Raw genomic sequence first — 17,640 nt, forward strand, 5'->3', positions numbered from 1 at the left:
CGGTTACAAAGAGACACAGGGAATAAAATTATAATTATATACTCAATAAAAGTGTTTCCTTTATTGTTTTCCTTAGTAAAACCTGGAGAGTAGACTAAAGAGGAAGATACAAGTGCAATACATCCAGTTCACAAAAGAATCAGGTCAGTAGTTTCTATTCTTGTTAGCATATAACAGCACTTAGATTTATCTTCTTCAACATGCTAATACATTATACAAAATATCTTCTATCTTTTAAACACTTTAAACATATGTATTCTCTCTTAAATAATTAATACTCCAGCAAATTGTCTATGTCATTGTGTCTCAGAGCTTTTTTTTACGACTTGAGTCCCTTGTGCAATGAATGTCTCTATGTAATAGCTCACTGAAAAAGGGAATTTTTACTGACAGAACGAAATATGTCGTTGTTGAACCACTGCATAAAAAAGAGGATAGGTCTGACGCCAACAATCATGGCCTAATCTCACCTCTGGCAGTATCATCCAAAATTCTGGAAAAAATAATGTATTCAAGAATAGCTTTACATATTTGTAAAAATAAATTATTAGCAAAATGTCAGGTTGGATTTGAGAAAGGCTTTTCTACAGAAAATGCTAGACATTCTTTCACTAATAAAATATTAAATGCTCTGAATAACTGAAGATCAACCACTGTAAATTTTTATGGTCCCTCAAACTCTTTTCATTTCATATATCACCCAATTCCTTTAGATATGTTCAAGTAATCTGGTGAGAGTGGGACAGGGCATAAATGATTTAAACCGTATTTTTTAGAAGAGAACAGAAAGTGAAAATAAGCAGTTCACATAATGCGGAAAAATCAGCAGAGCTCTGAAACTGGGGGTGTATCAAGAAGGGAGTCCCACAAGCTTCAGTCTTGGGTCCCTTAATATTCTTAACATTTATTACTGGCTTGCCACTCTATGTTCAGGTAAGATGCAACGGTAGTTCTTTTCGCAAATGGTATGAGTATAGTAATCACACCCAACAAACAAGAATTAGATGAGGCAATTATAAATAACAACTTTCACAAAATTATGAAGCCAATGAACGCTCGCTGAATTTTAATAATACGCAGTTTATACAGCTCTGTACAGTAAATGGTATTACACCATTCATAAATGCAGACTCCATTAATAAATGTAGAGTCTGAACGCAGTCTGTAGCTCAGCCACAATATGCCAAATTTTTATGTGAGTTCATGCATGAGAGATTGCATTGGAAGAAACACGTTGATGAACCACTGAAACATTTGAGTTCAGCTAGTTATACCATTATTGGAAATTTTGATGATAAGCTTATCAGTGAACTAACGGTGCGATTCCGAACACGATCGCAGACCGCAGACTGCACCGACCGGCTGCAGGCGGCACCACTGGTTGCCCTTGTTTGCAATGTGAGTCGTGCCGAACGCGGCGGCAGCGTCGTCTGCTGCCGTGTACCTGCTTTGGCGGCAGACCGCACATCCGGTCAGGGACCAGTAGTACCGCAGCCGCCGAACCGCATAGCGACCGGGGACTGCTTTTACTGGCCGAACATACCCAATTCAGTGAAAATGAGGTTCTCGGACTCCGATGATTATCAGTGTGGCGAAATATTCTGTAATTTATGACGCACGGCATGAAGAATACAGAATTGTTTTAGTGAAAGATAACGTCTGGAAAGCTATAGCGCAAGAGTTAAATAAAACAAGTATGTATATTCAACAAATTATTTACTATGAAGATGTTAAAAAGGCAACAGTATATATGTTTCGTCTTACATAAATCATTATTTACAATCCATTGTTATTCACAACCTATTGTTAATTGCTGCCCCTTGCCACGCCACAGAACCGTATTCACTGGAGAAAAAATCTTCAAGTTTGTCTCTAATTTCAAAACCACTGCTGTTTAGAAATCCTCCAAAACGAGAAAAGCTATGAATGTTGTTTGGCTGGCTGCTTCGTTAAAACTATAGCTATAAAATGGAATATCACTTTCTTCAAGATAACCGTCTCGTAGCAAATTGTGTAAACAACATGCCGACAAAACGAGGTCGTTAGCCACTTCAGGCGCCACAGGAATAGGGCTATAAAATACCCTAAATACTTGGCTTAATAGCCCAAAGGCGTTTTCCGACACTCGACGAGCACTGCATAATCTGTAATTATAGATCTGTTTGTCTCGATGTGATGCAGCAACTCTTCTGGAATAAGGTTTCATCATATAATCACTGAGAGCAAACGCTTCGTCTCCTATAAGGAAATGTGGTAATATCACATTGGTGCTTGGGAAACATTTTGGTGGAGGTATATTAAACTCCTTTGTGGCTATTTTCTTGCCCATAGCCGATTTCTGAAATACACCGTTATCAGAATATTTTCCGTAAGCGCCGACATCAACGCTAATGAATTTACAATTTGCGTCCACAATAGCCAGCAGAACAATTGAAAAAAATCTTTGCAATTAAAAAGCAGATATCCACTTCTCTCTGGTGCCCTTATGCGACCATGTTTTCCATCTATAGCGCCTACACCATTAGGTGTATTACATTTAAGCCAAAATTCTTCTTCAATACGTCTGAAATCTGATTCAGTGGAAGGTAGCATCAACATGGGCAGCAGCCTTATTCTTAATATCTTCAAAACATTTTTAACGCCTCTTGATATGTAAGATGGTGATATACGATAGGCAAATGATAAAGACTGGTAACTTTCGCCTGTGGCCAAAAATCTGAAACAAACGAAAACATACAGCTAATATAATTTCCATTTACAGGTGATGACTGTAAGAAGAAGTGGAAAGTTTTAAGGGACGGTTGCCAGAGGTTCAAGAAGAAAAGCAAATTAGGAACGGGCTCTGCTGCCTCAAAAAATTCAAAAACAAAAAGACACGAACAGCTATCGTTCCTTGACAGTGTTGCACAACACAGATATGGAGGAACAAATATTACATTGACATCATCACAGACAACAATACAAGAAAGCCAGGAAGACAGTGCAGATCGAACTCGTCAACTGGACCTTTCTGCATCACAGGAAGAAGATACGGCAGAAACACATAGAATAGGAAATAGTGGTGAAACATCTGTGGTAACAAACGAAGAACGTTGTGTGCCAGCACGGAAAAGAAAACTCTGTAAAGTTCGTAGTAATGATGACACAATATTAAAAATGTGGAAAGAAAGGGACGAAATTAGGCAAAATTTACTAAAAACATTTATGGAACACAAAGATGATGATATTGACTTATTTTTACGTCACATCAGCACAGTTGTAAAGAGTTTACCTCCAGTTTATAATGCAGAAGCCAAAATAAAATTAGTATGATCGTTACTGATTATGAAATAATGGCTGCGCAGTGCAACACACATCGGCGAAGTGATAACAGCAGCCCTTCAACCTCCAAAACTCTCTTGGAACTGCAGCACAATCTAATAATGTATAACATTTTGTGGACTTACCTCACTGTCAAATATAATTTTTCTTCCGCACGTATTGCGTTTCTTAGGCACTGTGGCATTATGTCATCTTTAATAAAACTGAGCATGAAATTAAACTATCATTTATTTAAACGACAGTAGCTCCTCAAGATATTTTCATCACCTGACAAATGTCTTTTATCAGTGCAGTTCTACTTTTATATAAAGGCATTACCAGCTTTCGTCTTTTCCTGGAATGCAACAATAAAATGTCATCGTCTTCCTCTTACAACAACAGCGCAATAACAGCGGAGGTGTTAACAGACATCTCGCCTCACGCAGTTGTTCCCGGCAACTACATAGCTTGTCTGTCGCTGCGTTGCGCAACACACCGACTGCAGGCGGCAGCGTTGCCATCTGTCTTCTGCAGTCGCGGTCGGTAGCTGTCGCTGTGTTCGCACCTTAACATACTAAGTGTATTCATTGCTGCTTTCATACAGTATCATATTTTCGGGTAATTCATCATTAAGGAAAAAGGAATTCGTTGCGCAAAAGTGTGTAATCACGACAGGAACTGGAGCCCACCCAAGATTGACTTGCAGACATTTGTTGAAGGAACTAGGGATTTTCACAGAAGCCTCACAACATACAAATTCACTTATAAAATTTTGTTTTTAAAAGCCCATCACAGTTCAAAAGCAATAGCATTGTGCGTAGCTTAAACACTAGGAGAAAGGCTAATGTTCACTATTCTGTTCTCGGTTACCTCTAACCTGTCACAAAAGTATTCAATCTCTCACCAAATAGCATCACAAGTCTGGCAGATAGCCAATCAACATTCAAAAACAAACTAAAGGAATTTCTGAACTCCTTCTACACAATTATAGATGATTTTTCCATATAAATCAGTAATCACACAAATTAAAAAGGAGGTTCAATTATGCCATGTAAAGAAACTTTTGTTTCTGACATCTTCCATAGCATTACAAAATGTCGTATTCACGGTATATGGAACAAGTATTAATTTAATCTAATCTAAAGAAATACAACCACATCTCGAAATCGCGAATGTCAACAGAAAATTCAACCCAAATTTTGTAGAGGCTGCCAGACCCTTACGTATTGCTAAAAAAAAAAAAGAGTAAAATTTGACTGAACTCCAGATTGTTGGGAAGCTGTAAATGAGTTACTAACCACAGATCTTTGTCACATTTTTTCAGACTATCAGAAAGAATTTACCTTGTCTTGTAATTCGATCATGCATGTTCAAAGATGTGTTCTTAGCCAAGAGGTTGATGGGAAGGAAGAACTGAACTAAACAGGAAAATAATCCAACAACTTTTTCCTTACTCTCTATAAAGGAGCGTTTTAATCTTGTAACAGGTTACATTGCACTAAAATGGCTTATAGTATTAAAGGATCGACCCAGTACGCTAGCCTGCTGTGCCTTAAGGTGTTGCGAATTTGATTTGAGGTAACGCATCATCCAAGAAAACCTCGTAGTAACGCAAAGTAGGCGCTGTAGAATGCATTTGAACAGACATAGTAGAGTGATCCAGAGCACAGACAGCTGACACTGACTGTCAGAAGTAGACAAAACAGGCAGAGTTTGGTTCTGATGATGGAGAGCCTTACAGGTAAACAAAATGATGTCGCCACATCGTTGTGCCAGCCTGTTTACGGCTAAGTATTGAGGCAAGCCCATGATTTCATTTGATCTGTTCATAGACTACGATGAGCTGTGGAAAGCCGTGTTGCGGAAAATGACTCGTGACCACAGAAAAAAACATCCTACTTAAAGAACTCCATTCCTTGCCCTCAACGAGCCGAGTTCAGCTATCAGCGAAACCCCTTGGAATAAACTGGCTGACACAAAAACCATTTCAAACAGTAGGAATTGAACAGAGAGAGAGATCGAAGTGTTCTTAAATGTAACAGATCATTTTTCACTTTATTTGGCCACGACTGCCATACCAAACCAACAATCAGAGATAGTGGCTCGCACTGTAGTTAATCAGTGGTTACCAAAATTCATCACATCAGAAACGATGATAACGGACCAAAGGATGAATTGTTTGACTGAATTACTTAAGCAGCTATGTCGACTACCAGTGGCAGTGCTAGGCGAAAACTGAACATCGGCGACGAATCAGTTTTGTGAGGCCCCTTTCTCTTTCCAGTCAGAAAGAAAATGTTAAATTAAATGAGGTGAATTATACACTAATAATACTTACACACAAATTTTATTATTATAACATACAAGGGTTACTGCAATAACAAAAACTACATTAAACAAACATACATAAAAATAAATTAAACTTCCGGTTTTCGCCTCTTTGAACATCTTTAAGATTACGTCGTAATTAATACCAGCCGCTATTTCCGCTTCAGTTGATAGTACTGACATCGCAGATAGTCTTTCTTGGAACATCGCGCTTCTAAAGTATGTCTTAATCAGTTTTAAGTTCGAGAAACTTCTCTTGGCAGAAGCTGTAGTGACCAAACTTCTGTGTTAAGTAAAGATTTTGATATACTCCTTCCAATTGTTTTCTAATATGTACCGAATAAGTTGTTTTTGCATCTTTGATTGTGACCTGTAGGATGGATTTTAAAAGCTGGGGTTCCTCATAAAGTTCTAAAGGCTGTATGTTGCTGTTTTCGCCTCCTCGAAGTATTGTATTAATAAAACCAAATCGTTCAAAATATTCTTTGAGCACTTTGAATGGACAGACCGTATCGACTGTTACAGAGTATCATTACGTTAAAAAGCTAACTCTCTACTGCATTTCAACAGATTGTATAGGTTCATCAATTTATTCATAAGCGAACATTTGTTTTTTTCTATGCGATTCTTCTTTTTAAATTGAGATTCATTTTCGAAATTTCTTTTTTCTAGAAACAATCAGCTTTTGCAACGCTTGTTTCAAATTCTGTGTTTCGGAATTCTTGAGTCCAGTCACGAAATGAACATCAAGTATCAATTGCGACTTTCAAGTTCACTCTAACTGATTGGTAGTTTACTTATATTGTTGACTTGTAGTAAAGTTTCACAGCACACATGTATTGCAACAATAAGCTCAAACTTTAACATTTCCTTCAAGACTGCTTAACAGTCTCTAAGAGTTTCGGAGTCATCAGTCCTCCTTTTCAAGTCACTCACACATTTGATGACATTATCAGATTGCAAAAATGTCGCTTTTACGGCTCCGATTCTACTTTCCCATCGTCTTTCAGACAGAGGTTTCAATGTCAATTTAGTTTTTATAAGATCCCAACGGTTGCTTGATTTTTTAAGAAGCATATAAACTTTATAGATGAATCCGAAAAAAGTTTTATCTGTTGCAGAAGTGTTAGAGGCATCTTGCAAAAGCAAATTCCAACAATGGCATCCTCACAGCATGAACAAAGCACGGGGATTAATATTGGGTATTCTTGTTGTAACACCTCTGTTAATGCCAACCACAATGGCAACGTTATCATGTCCCTGTCCTCGACAGTTTTGAATATCTAGGTCATTATTTTCCAGTTCCTTTAAAATGGCATTTGTCAAATACACTTCCGTTGTTTCTGCGACGGAAAATAACCCAACGAAATATTCCTCTATCTCTCCAACTGAGGAACTACAAAATATTATTATTATTGATATTTGTTCCACATAGCTCGAATCCCTGATACAATCGAGCATGAAGGCATAATATTTTGCTTGTCTGACTCTATTTATAATTTCGTTGATAAGACATTTGGACAGCAATCTAATTAAACCATTTTGTATGTCGTCACTCAGATAATGCCGACGAAGTTGCTTTTCGTTATAATGCTGACGAAGTTGCTTTTCGTTAATACTTTGCAAGTGCTCTTTTAGTGTTAGATCATATTCGGATAACAATTTATATAGGTCTATAAAATTTCGACTGTTTCCGCTATCGTTAAGGTTACGGGATTCTCGATGCCCTCCGAACACCAGATTGTGTGATCAATGTTTCAGACAAGTTATACAAATACTTTTGTGATACCCTAATCAGTCTCTCGTTTTCCTTACCGATTGTTTTTCCGTGTTTGATTCCTTCATCTAATCGTGTACTCCATGTGTTCTTGACTTTTTTCATGCATTTTTAATATCCTACTCCGATCTTTTCAGTCACTACATATTCTTTTATCACCTGTGTCTGCAAATGTGAAAAGAGTCGACATGAAAAGCAATAGACTTTGTCTTGAGATATGGAGTAAGTTAACCATCTGATTTTCGCCGTTACTCAATTTTCTAGTAAAATCAAATTTAATAAAATGTCTTATTTGCATCTTTGGGGTAGCTTTCATCACGTTTCTCTAGGGTTTGTGGAGACCAATTTGAATTACATCATAACGCTACGAATATGTTACTGGAAATACCTACTTTCTCGGATATTATTCTATAAATGACTCTCTTATATGAACGGTTTGCTCTTGATGATAACTTTTGAAATTTTTATTCAGATCACACTCTCGGACCACAGCAATTTCATCCAACTCTGATGCTGTATGAGAAAGGGTAACAGGTTTATTCGACTCTGGAGCTGGTTCTGTTCCAAAAACTAAAAACATTTGGATAAGAGCTTCATCAGAGGTCTGTGGACCAGTTACATCTGAAGTTTTCTTAAGAAATTTCATGATATTTTAACTCATAGCTTGGTTGAATATAATCGTTTCTTTTTGATGCATCGGATTCCCATTTTATCTCTGTGTCTCTGTCTCTTGAGGGTCCAACAGACGTGATGAATTAAAAACATTTTGTGCTAAGTACTTTGATAAGTACAGTATGGTACTTAAAGTACTCAATGTCATAGTACTGAGCGAATAGGCTGTGCGATCATCATACACGGCAGAATGTTTTTTTTTTTTTTTTTTTTTTTTTCATGTACGATAGCAGTCAAATAAATATGCCAAGAAATATATTTGTTTTCTGACTTACCACAGGATAGGGTTTCTTTAGTATGTGTGGCTGAAACTGGTACAACCACATCTTCAGAGATAAAAAAGTTGTTCACTTGTACCAGTTTAATAATTTGAAACAAGACTGAACTGTGATTTGCTAGGATTGGTTTCAGAGAGCTGGCATTATAGGCCAAGACAATGCTTCTGCCTGTATTGTCTCTCACACAGAACAATGTTACATTTGCTTGTTCTTGGATCGATGCGTCAGTTCGGAAAACTGTGTGTACCAAGTGGGGTGTGAATATGGTATAAAGAAAAGTAAGTGTATCTTCCGTTTAACATGCATCTTTCTTTAATATGGTGATCAGCTTTCTCTCTAAGTATATAACTTAATAGTTTATTTTACAAACTTTTTTTAGTCTGTATGAACGACTAGACAACAGTCTCCTTCTAGTTCCATGCCTTACTGCCGTATAGTGCTCATGCTCTGACTCGCGAAAGTTATATCCCTCTAATCGTGTAACGTAATAGGCCTACCAGAACCAGTCTGCAGTCCCACGCTTGTACGTTTGGAGCGCTGCCGCATGGGTGTACACCTTAGATGCATCTTGTAATGGGGATTAACTTTCACAGTGCCACCAGACGACCATAGATAAATATTGCTACACTCATACGTAAATAGAGACGGAGCTAAAATTTTAACAGCTTCAACAACTTTTCTGCGAGACGCCCAAAGGCGCGAGGCCGTCAGCGGTCCCCGACGTCGCCCACGTGTAATGCCGCCACTGTTGCCTAATGTGCATAAAGAAGTGCCCTTCACCCACAAGCGAACTTTAGAACAGAGAGAGTTCATAGAACACTGAGTAATATTAGCCATGGTAATTGGGACATACTATTACAGTGGGTTGTGATGGTGTACAGTTCAAAGATCCATGAAAACACGGGTCTTTTACCCTATGCGATTGCTTTTGGTCGGAAAATGTCCCCACCTTTCGAATTATTTCAACCTACTCCAGGGGAGGATTCATCCTCTGGGCTCTGACCTAACTTCTGAGGTCATCAGTTCCCTAGAACTTAGAACTACTTAAACCTAACTAACCTAAGGACATCACACACATCCATGCCCGAGGCAGGATTCCAACCTGCGACCGCAGCGGTCGCGCGGTTCCAGACTGTAGCGCCTAGAACCGCTCGGCCACTCCGGCCGGCTAATTCATCCTCTGTCCGGGACTTCACTGAAAGGCTAAGAAGTATTTGCCGTCAAGCGAAAAAAATAAAACGACGGGCTCTAGGAAGACAGGAAGGTGCTCACATTAAAAAAGTGAAATTAAGCAACCACCAAGTCAGGCAGCGGATTATGCCATGTAACCATCATCTCCAGAAGAGAAAATCATTCTGCAGTACCCAACACCCTCTTAGGTAGTCAAAACGACATCCCCAGTTGATTTTAAAATACAACTCCGACCTGAATCACAATTAATAAAAACTGGAAATACCGCTTCAGTTGTAAGGTTATTTTTTATTATTTTTGAATGCTTACACCAGAGTGGTTTCGAGCTATTGCATGCCCATAATAAAGTGCGATACTGAAAATAAACAAGAGACCGTTGCTAACAATAACTTTCATACGCAGTAGCAGACATAATAAAAGAGTTCCATATACCATTTTAAGAAGATAGCTGTCGGGCTAGGTGCTGTAAAACGTAAGTCAATGTCAAAGTGACACCAGACAATACTACGGACGACTGCTTCGGTAAGTAAAACAGCAATGAACATCAGGACTATTGCACTTTGTGCTGTGACCCTGAGCGCCGTGATGGAAGAGTGCTGGTGGTACACAGCGGAGAATCGTACACGAAGGAGACTGGCAAAAGTACTACCATCTGTTGACGGGAAGAACAACGCGGGACCTACTAGCCCGGCAGTTCACAATCTGAATTAGTGATTCAGATGCTAAAGACAGAAAACTTTACAAAAAAGTTGCGTGGACAGTGAAAAGAGCACATTACGACTGATAAAGGAACATAGTGAACAGGGACATTACAAAACTGCGGTAAAACTCTTAATTGAAGACTAGCTTACGCGTAAACTATAAAACACCATGATTTTTTTTTTCATTTCCATGAGTGGCATGCAAATTTAAATTAAGTGCCGACGTACATGGCTACGTGGAATAGCGTGCCATAGTCTCGAGCTAAAAGAACATAAAATGTGCCATGTCTATTAAAAAATATCTTGCTTCTTAGCAAAATAGTAGGTTGCTAAATCTTCAAGTACACACTGCTAAAAACCTATATACCATTTAATAGCTAGCAACAGTAGCAATAAACGGGCGCATTAAAAGTAGGAGCTATACAGAAAACTGCTAACTAAAAGCCGTCGACTCAACATGGCTTACATACGATAAGACGTGAGAAAGTTAAATTTTACATCATGAATGACAGCCAAATTTTAATTTAGTAAGGACGCGGGTAATGATGCACGATAAAGCACTGTAGTCATGGGCTAAAAAACTAGAAATGTGCAAGCTTCTATTAAAAGGTGACATTTCACAGATATGTGAAATAGAAACTGGGTAGACTTTGAAGTCCTCACTATGGGAAACGGGCATAATGCCGTATACTAGCTTATCCTCACTAAGGGCCATTGAAGCAATGGCGCCGGCCGGAGTGGCCGAGCGGTTCTAGGCACTTCAGTCTGGAACCGCGCGACCGCTACAGTCGCAGGTTCGACTTCTGCCTCGGGCATGGATGTGTGTGATGTCCTTAGGTTAGTTAGGTTTAAGTAGTTGTTAGTTCTATGGGACTGATGACCTCAGATTTTAAGTCCCATAGTGCTCAGAGCCATTTGAACCATTTTTGAAGCAATGGCAATACTGACCCAGTTAAGAAGCATACATGTATACTGTACAATAATCAGAAGCCAGAAGGTGAAGGAAATGAAGCTGGATGCTGCTTCAAAAAAGAAAAAGTTATTCAGTAGGCCTGCTTGCTTAAGAGAAGGCTGTTTATTCAAAATGCCCAACGGATCATGATTAATACAGAGGATCATTACAATTTCTTCTAAAATGTTTAAAACAGGAACCTTATTTGGAATGTGTAAAATGCTGCCGTTCATGATTATGTCTAGAACTGCAAAGTTTCTTCAATAAGCATTACATTTTCTATGACCTTCATGTCATTAAAAATAGAGAGGATTTAATATAAAAAAAATTCGCGGAAGGTTAGGAAGCGTTTTCCTTTTTAATATTATTATCATGTTCTGCCAAGCACCGAAAGAAAAGTGAGTTAATGTAAGAGAGGATTTCAGAACACACCTCAAGCAAGTGACGGTAACCAGTGATACAAATCGGAATTGATGGTAAAATCTTACCATTATGCAGTAGCACACACTTGACACTTACTTTTGAGTAATCGACGAACAACCTCGACTGATCAATTTTTGTAGTCAATCCACGTAGCTGCCATTGGTCCCTGTACATCACTACAAAACACGAAGTTGCTTTCACTGTCGAAAAAGGACGTGAATGTCACATGGTGGTTGCAGAACGCAGTCACATTTGCCGTCTTATCAAGCCAATTCCACTGTTGTAATCTTGACGCCAATCGTTTAGCTTTTTCTTTCGGCACTTCCAAATCTCTTAAAAGGTTATTAAGTTCACATTGTGCTAATTCGTGAATCTCTGTTCACTTATCGCCAAACACAAAATCAGGGTCTTTCGAGCAACTGGGTTTTGAAGGTGATGGTGCAGCACTAATCTCACCGCCGCTCTCGTCTCTACCACAGACAGTTGGCACAAGAACAGGCTGTCCATCTCCGTGAGGCGCTGGTCGCACTGCCGACGGTATGTTAGGATAAGTCAAGGAAGACGTTTTCTTCTTGGAAATACCATGTGTCAATGGAGTTGTCATACAAAAATAACCATCATTCACACGGTTTCAAGGTTCTCGCTAAATCAGGTATAACAAAGCCGATGGAAGATCGTTTACGATTCAACCATGAATGAAGATTCGAAACACAAGAGGTGCAATACACACTGAAGAACCAAAGAAACTGGTACACCTGCCTAATATCCTGTAGGGCCCCCACGAACACGCAGAATTGCCGCAACACAGCCTGGTATGGACTCTACTTATGTCTGAAGTAGTGTTGGAAGGAATTGATACCATAAATCCTCCAGGGTTGTCCATAAATCCGTAGGAGTTTAACGGGGTGGTGACCTCTTCTGAACAGCACGTTGTAAGGCATCCCAGACATGCTCAATGACGTTTATGTCGGGAGAGTTTTGATGGGCAGGAAGAAGTGTTTAAGCTCAGAAGAATGTTCCTGGAGCCAGTATGTAGCAATTCTGGACGTGTGGGGTGTCACATTCTTCTGGTGGAATTGCCCAAGTCCGGTGGAATGCACGATGGACATGAATGTATGCCGGTGATCAGACAGGATGCTAACGTACGTGTCACCTGTCAGAGTCGTATCTAGACGTATCAGGTGTCCCATATCACTCCGACTGCAAACGCTCCACACCATTACAAAGCGTCCACTAGCTTGAACAGTCCCCTGCTGACATGCAGGGTCCATGGATTCATGAGGTTGTCTCCATACCTGTACACGTCCATCCACTCGATACAATTTGAATTGAGATTCGTCCGACCAGGCAACACGGTTTAACTCATCAACAGTCCAATGTCAGTGTTTACGGGCCCAGGCGAAGCATAAGACTTTGTGTCTTGCGGTCATCAAGGGTACACGAGTGGGCCATCGGCTCCGAAAGCCCATATCCATGATGTTTCGTTGAATGGTTCGCACGCTGATACTTGTTGATGGTCCAGCATTGAAATCTGCAGCAATATGGGGAAGGGTTGCACTTCTGTCACCTTGAACGATTCTCTTCAGTCGTCGTTGGTCCCTTTTTTCAAGGATGTTTTTCCGGCCGCAGTGACGTCGGAGATTTGATGTTTTTCCGGATTCCTGATATTCACGGTACGCTCGTGAAATGGTCGTACGGAAAAATCCCTACTTCATCGCTACCTCGGAGACGCTGGGTCCCATCGCTCGTGCGCCGACTATAAGACCGCATTCAAACTTACTTAAATCTTGATAACCTGCCATTGTAGCAGCAGTAACCGATCTAACAACTGCGCTAGACACTTGTTGTGTTGTCGGCCGCGGTGGCCGTGCGGTTCTAGGCGCTTCAGTCCGGAACCGCGTGACTGCTACGGTCGCAGGTTCGAATCCTGCCTCGGGCATGGATGTGTGTGATGTCTTTAGGTTAGTTAGATTTAAGTAGTTCTAAGTTCTAGGGGATGATGACCTCAGATGTTGAGTCCCATAGTGTTCAGAGCCATTTGAACCATTTTTGAACTTGTCTTATACAGGCGTTGTCGACTTCTGCGCCGTCTCCGGCCTGTTTACATATCTCTGTATTTGAATACGCATGACTATATCAGTTTCTTTGGCGCTTCAGTGTATACGAGGATCTCAGGGCTTGTTCTGGTTCCCAGTTGCACAGCCATAGTCTGTACGCCTTCGTAATATGTGGCGTTAGTGGCCTCTTTTGCCGTTTAAATGTAGTCTGTCCGCAAATTTAGGAAAAACTGTCTTCACTGTTTACGCATTTGCGAGTCATATTGAATCATAGCAATTACAGCGACCACATGCACTAACTATGTCTCATTAACATGTTATTCCAGCCCGCGAACAGGACACAGGTTGTAATAGAGTGAAACTTCGCTTCAATGAAACGTGCTCCCTTCCTCTTCCCCTTCCCTTTGTTGTTACGAGCCCGGGTTAAAAGTAGCGACAAGATACCCACAGCTGTTGTCACTTGAAACTTACTCAGTTTACCATCAGCAGAATACCTAAGCTTATATGGGAAGTCTGACAATGAATTCTAATAAAATATAACTATAATTAACTGCAACCCCTTAAACTTGGAAGAGAGAGCTAATTAGAGATTTTCATTGCTGTTTTCGTTATAAGCGTGGTCGATACAGTTAACGAACATTTATTTCATCACAGTTACATTTTCACTGTTGGCTAGTGTGAAAGGTATTTTCTACTGCCATCTCTGATGTGAAGTTGCTCAAATTCTGCTCTTACTTCCTTCAGCCTGCAGGTCCGCCACAGTAATGTCGGTCCCAGTTAGGAAGTGACTCAACCACTACGTTCAATATTAATTTGTGAAAAAAGAGAGAAAAGAGGAAATCAAAGAGGGACACACAAACTCTATGCTAAAGCATTGTGAGGTCCTTCGTCTAGTGTAATATAAAAACGAAAGGAATACACGCCCAATTTTATGCCAAGCTCAGACGGAAAAACGGGCAGTGAAGGAACATTGACAGATTTGTAAGTGTCTCTGCCACAGTCAGAGCAATAACATAGGAATCCAGAGGACTAGATTAACCTGAGGAGGGAGGAAATGTACCGGATCGCAATCTGGCAAAGCAGCCCAGCGACGAAACCAGGCAGCCGTCTGAGAGCCAGTGGCCCGCCAGTTCTAGAGCACTGCATAGTACCAACTGAACAATTCGCCATTTTGAATTCCACGTTGAAGGCGCTCTTCTAAACTATGGGGAATACTTACACTTTCTGATATGTTCTTAAGGCCATCAAATGTACATTCCTCGCGCAGATAATATTACAGCATGGTAAATGTATTGGCTTACATTTGACTTTAAGAGGCAAGTAAATAAAAGTAGGTGATTAGACGAGTATTTCGAGATATGAGACGTTCACTTACGCTCCATGTAAGTCTTACGTTGCTGTCCTAAATACTTACCAAGTACTATTAAAATGAGTTACCAGTAACTTATTTTCTGGTTTACGTATGGTACATCTAGTTGCTCTTACAGTAAATAAGAGTTTTACTCTTAAACAATAACGGTATAATATCAAAATAGAACACAACAGGCTTAAACATTTCGTGTCACCACAAGAGGGAAATGCATGAGTACTCAGAGTATATTATTGATCTCAGTTTTTTTGATTATTTCAAAAGCTTTAAAAGAAATTTGTCAGGAGTTGTTTAAAAAGTAAGAAAACTGGGAAATAACTGTTTGGCAAATCCAGGAGTAATACTAAAGCAACCTGGCTAGTTATTAAAAGAGTATTACGTGACAGTCAGATAATCACAGTAATGTCAAACTGCTTGAAAAAGCAATAAACTGACTGACCCGTCAGTAGTGAATAATACTTTTAATCGTTACTTCCCATACACAGCTGGACTGTTGGTAAATACAAATCATGTCAATCTACCGGGCTGTAAGAGAGTAATGTAAAGAAAAATTCATGTGAAGACGTTCTTCATGCATGCAGTGATACCTGAGGAACTATTTAGGATTATAAAAGTATTCAGCAATTATCCAACGTTGAATTTGCAAGCCATCTTTGACGCCGATCTATATCTGAAAGAAACCGGTGAAACTTATAGCGGCCACGTCTGCTATTATTTGAGCAATTTGGAGCTGTGCACCCAACCATTTGACACAGTGTAACAAACAAATTAAGCAAAATTCGCTGATCCACTTTTCTACGCCACGCGAAGCATGTAACACTGTCCTCGGATTGGGATCCAAAATGGCCGATTGTTCAACCCGGTATATCCGGTGCTTTAGCCACTTGAGCAACGTCAGCAGTCACTGCTCCAGCAGCCGGCGCTTCTGCGAGTCAACCGGAGGGATGTCATGTGGGTCCCTGCCGCATGACCAACTGACACAATGGTTACGCCATGTCTGGCCATGGACCCCGCTCCAGTCATTTTGCCTCTGCTTCGAAACATGGGGCTTCCGCAGCTGTCAGCACCTTGAATCGGAGATTTAAACCATCAAGGCCAACCCACCATGGTGTCGTCACCGCTGGGCCATCCGATGACGCACAGCCTGCGTCGGTCGTCACAGCATCTGTGACACTATCTCCACTGCACCGCGAACCAACGACCGCTGCCTGAGTGTCCAACTTCGACTCACGAACGTGGCCTCGCTGAGGCACCGCCATTCTGTAGTCATCCACGGCCATCATACTGTGGTAGTCGGGCTACCGTTTCCATTCACGGCGAACGCCTGTGTCAGGGACTGGGGATCACATCCGGTTATCTTCAGTCTATGTGTTTCAGATGCGCTGAACCATTCCTGTACGTGCCTGTCAATAAAGTGTTCTGTTAATTGACTGCCTATATTTATAGTCCATTACTTTGCTAACCTACACCAGGGAACCACTCGTCCACACCTAACCTACAGTACACCTATTACACATTGTATCAAAGCAAGCATTGGAAACATGTACACTCACCTCCACCAAGAAAGGAGAATACTTAACTATCATCGTGCAAGGTGTTGTTGATTACTTTTTTGGAACTGCTATGATGTGGTGCTAAAGGTTAATGCTCGTGAGACCTAAACTGTCATATTATTGAAATCTACTGAGGAGGTTTCGAGAGTCTGTCAAATGAATCGTCGTGGGAAGCTATCCAGGAACTGTTACTGCTATACGACAACGTCCAGACCCGTTCTATACATGACATAGTGACCCGTAGTGTGATTTTGGGCGATTAAATACTGCTTCACTGCCCCCGCCCCCGCCCCCTCTCCTGGGGTGTATTCTCCCGACATGGGAGCCAATGATATCTTCCTCTATCCTAAAATGAAGCAACTATTGCGAAGCAGGCATATTCAGAATGGCGACGAAGGTGGTTTTCGATGAAAAACATTTTCACCAGACTACTTCAATATTGTATTGTATGGAACTGGGGACCTAGAAACGACGGAGAGGCTTCGGCCCCGCCATAGCCCTCAGTGGTTCACAACACCAGAACAGGCTACAGCAGTACACTCACACCACCGCCGCTCCACACCGAACCCAGGGTTATCGTGCGGTTCGGCCCTCAGTTGACCCCCCATCCCCGAGAACGTCTCACACCAGCCGAGTCTAACCCCAATGTTTGCGTGGTTGAGTAATGATGGTGTAGCGCACCTGGAGATAGTGTTTGCGCAGCAATCGCCGACATCGTGTAACTGAGGGGGAATAAGGGGAACCAACCCGCATTCGCCGAGGCAGATGGAAAACCGCCTTAAAAACCATCCAGAGACTGGTCGGCACATCGGACCTCGACACTAATCCACGCCTGGTAAGCAGTACTCTAGACCGTATGGATAACCGGGCGGGCTTTACAACATAGTATTCCGCAAAGTAATAGATTTTTTGTGAAAAATGGTTGCATTGAAGAGAGAATACGTAGACAACGACTAACGCCGTCACCATGTTCTGTGGCCACAACCTGATTTTTTAGAGGTGATAATTAATGGTTTATGACTATAGTAGACCAAACCTG

General features: G+C 40.8%; 1 protein-coding gene across 1 annotated transcript; it reads right to left on the bottom strand.

Annotated features, from left to right (window-relative positions):
• Positions 1 to 2,264: 2,264 nt before the first annotated feature.
• LOC124711156 lies at positions 2,265 to 3,534 on the bottom strand. The gene is made up of 2 exons (XM_047241062.1): positions 3,447 to 3,534; positions 2,265 to 2,716 (listed from the first exon to the last, which is right to left on the bottom strand). Exons 1-2 carry the CDS (start codon positions 3,530 to 3,532, stop codon positions 2,314 to 2,316), a joined length of 489 nt encoding a protein of 162 aa, XP_047097018.1. The 5' UTR covers positions 3,533 to 3,534; the 3' UTR covers positions 2,265 to 2,313.
• Positions 3,535 to 17,640: the final 14,106 nt, after the last annotated feature.

The sequence above is a fragment of the Schistocerca piceifrons genome, chromosome 8 (genome assembly GCF_021461385.2).
Source record: "Schistocerca piceifrons isolate TAMUIC-IGC-003096 chromosome 8, iqSchPice1.1, whole genome shotgun sequence".
NCBI lineage: Eukaryota > Metazoa > Arthropoda > Insecta > Orthoptera > Acrididae > Schistocerca > Schistocerca piceifrons.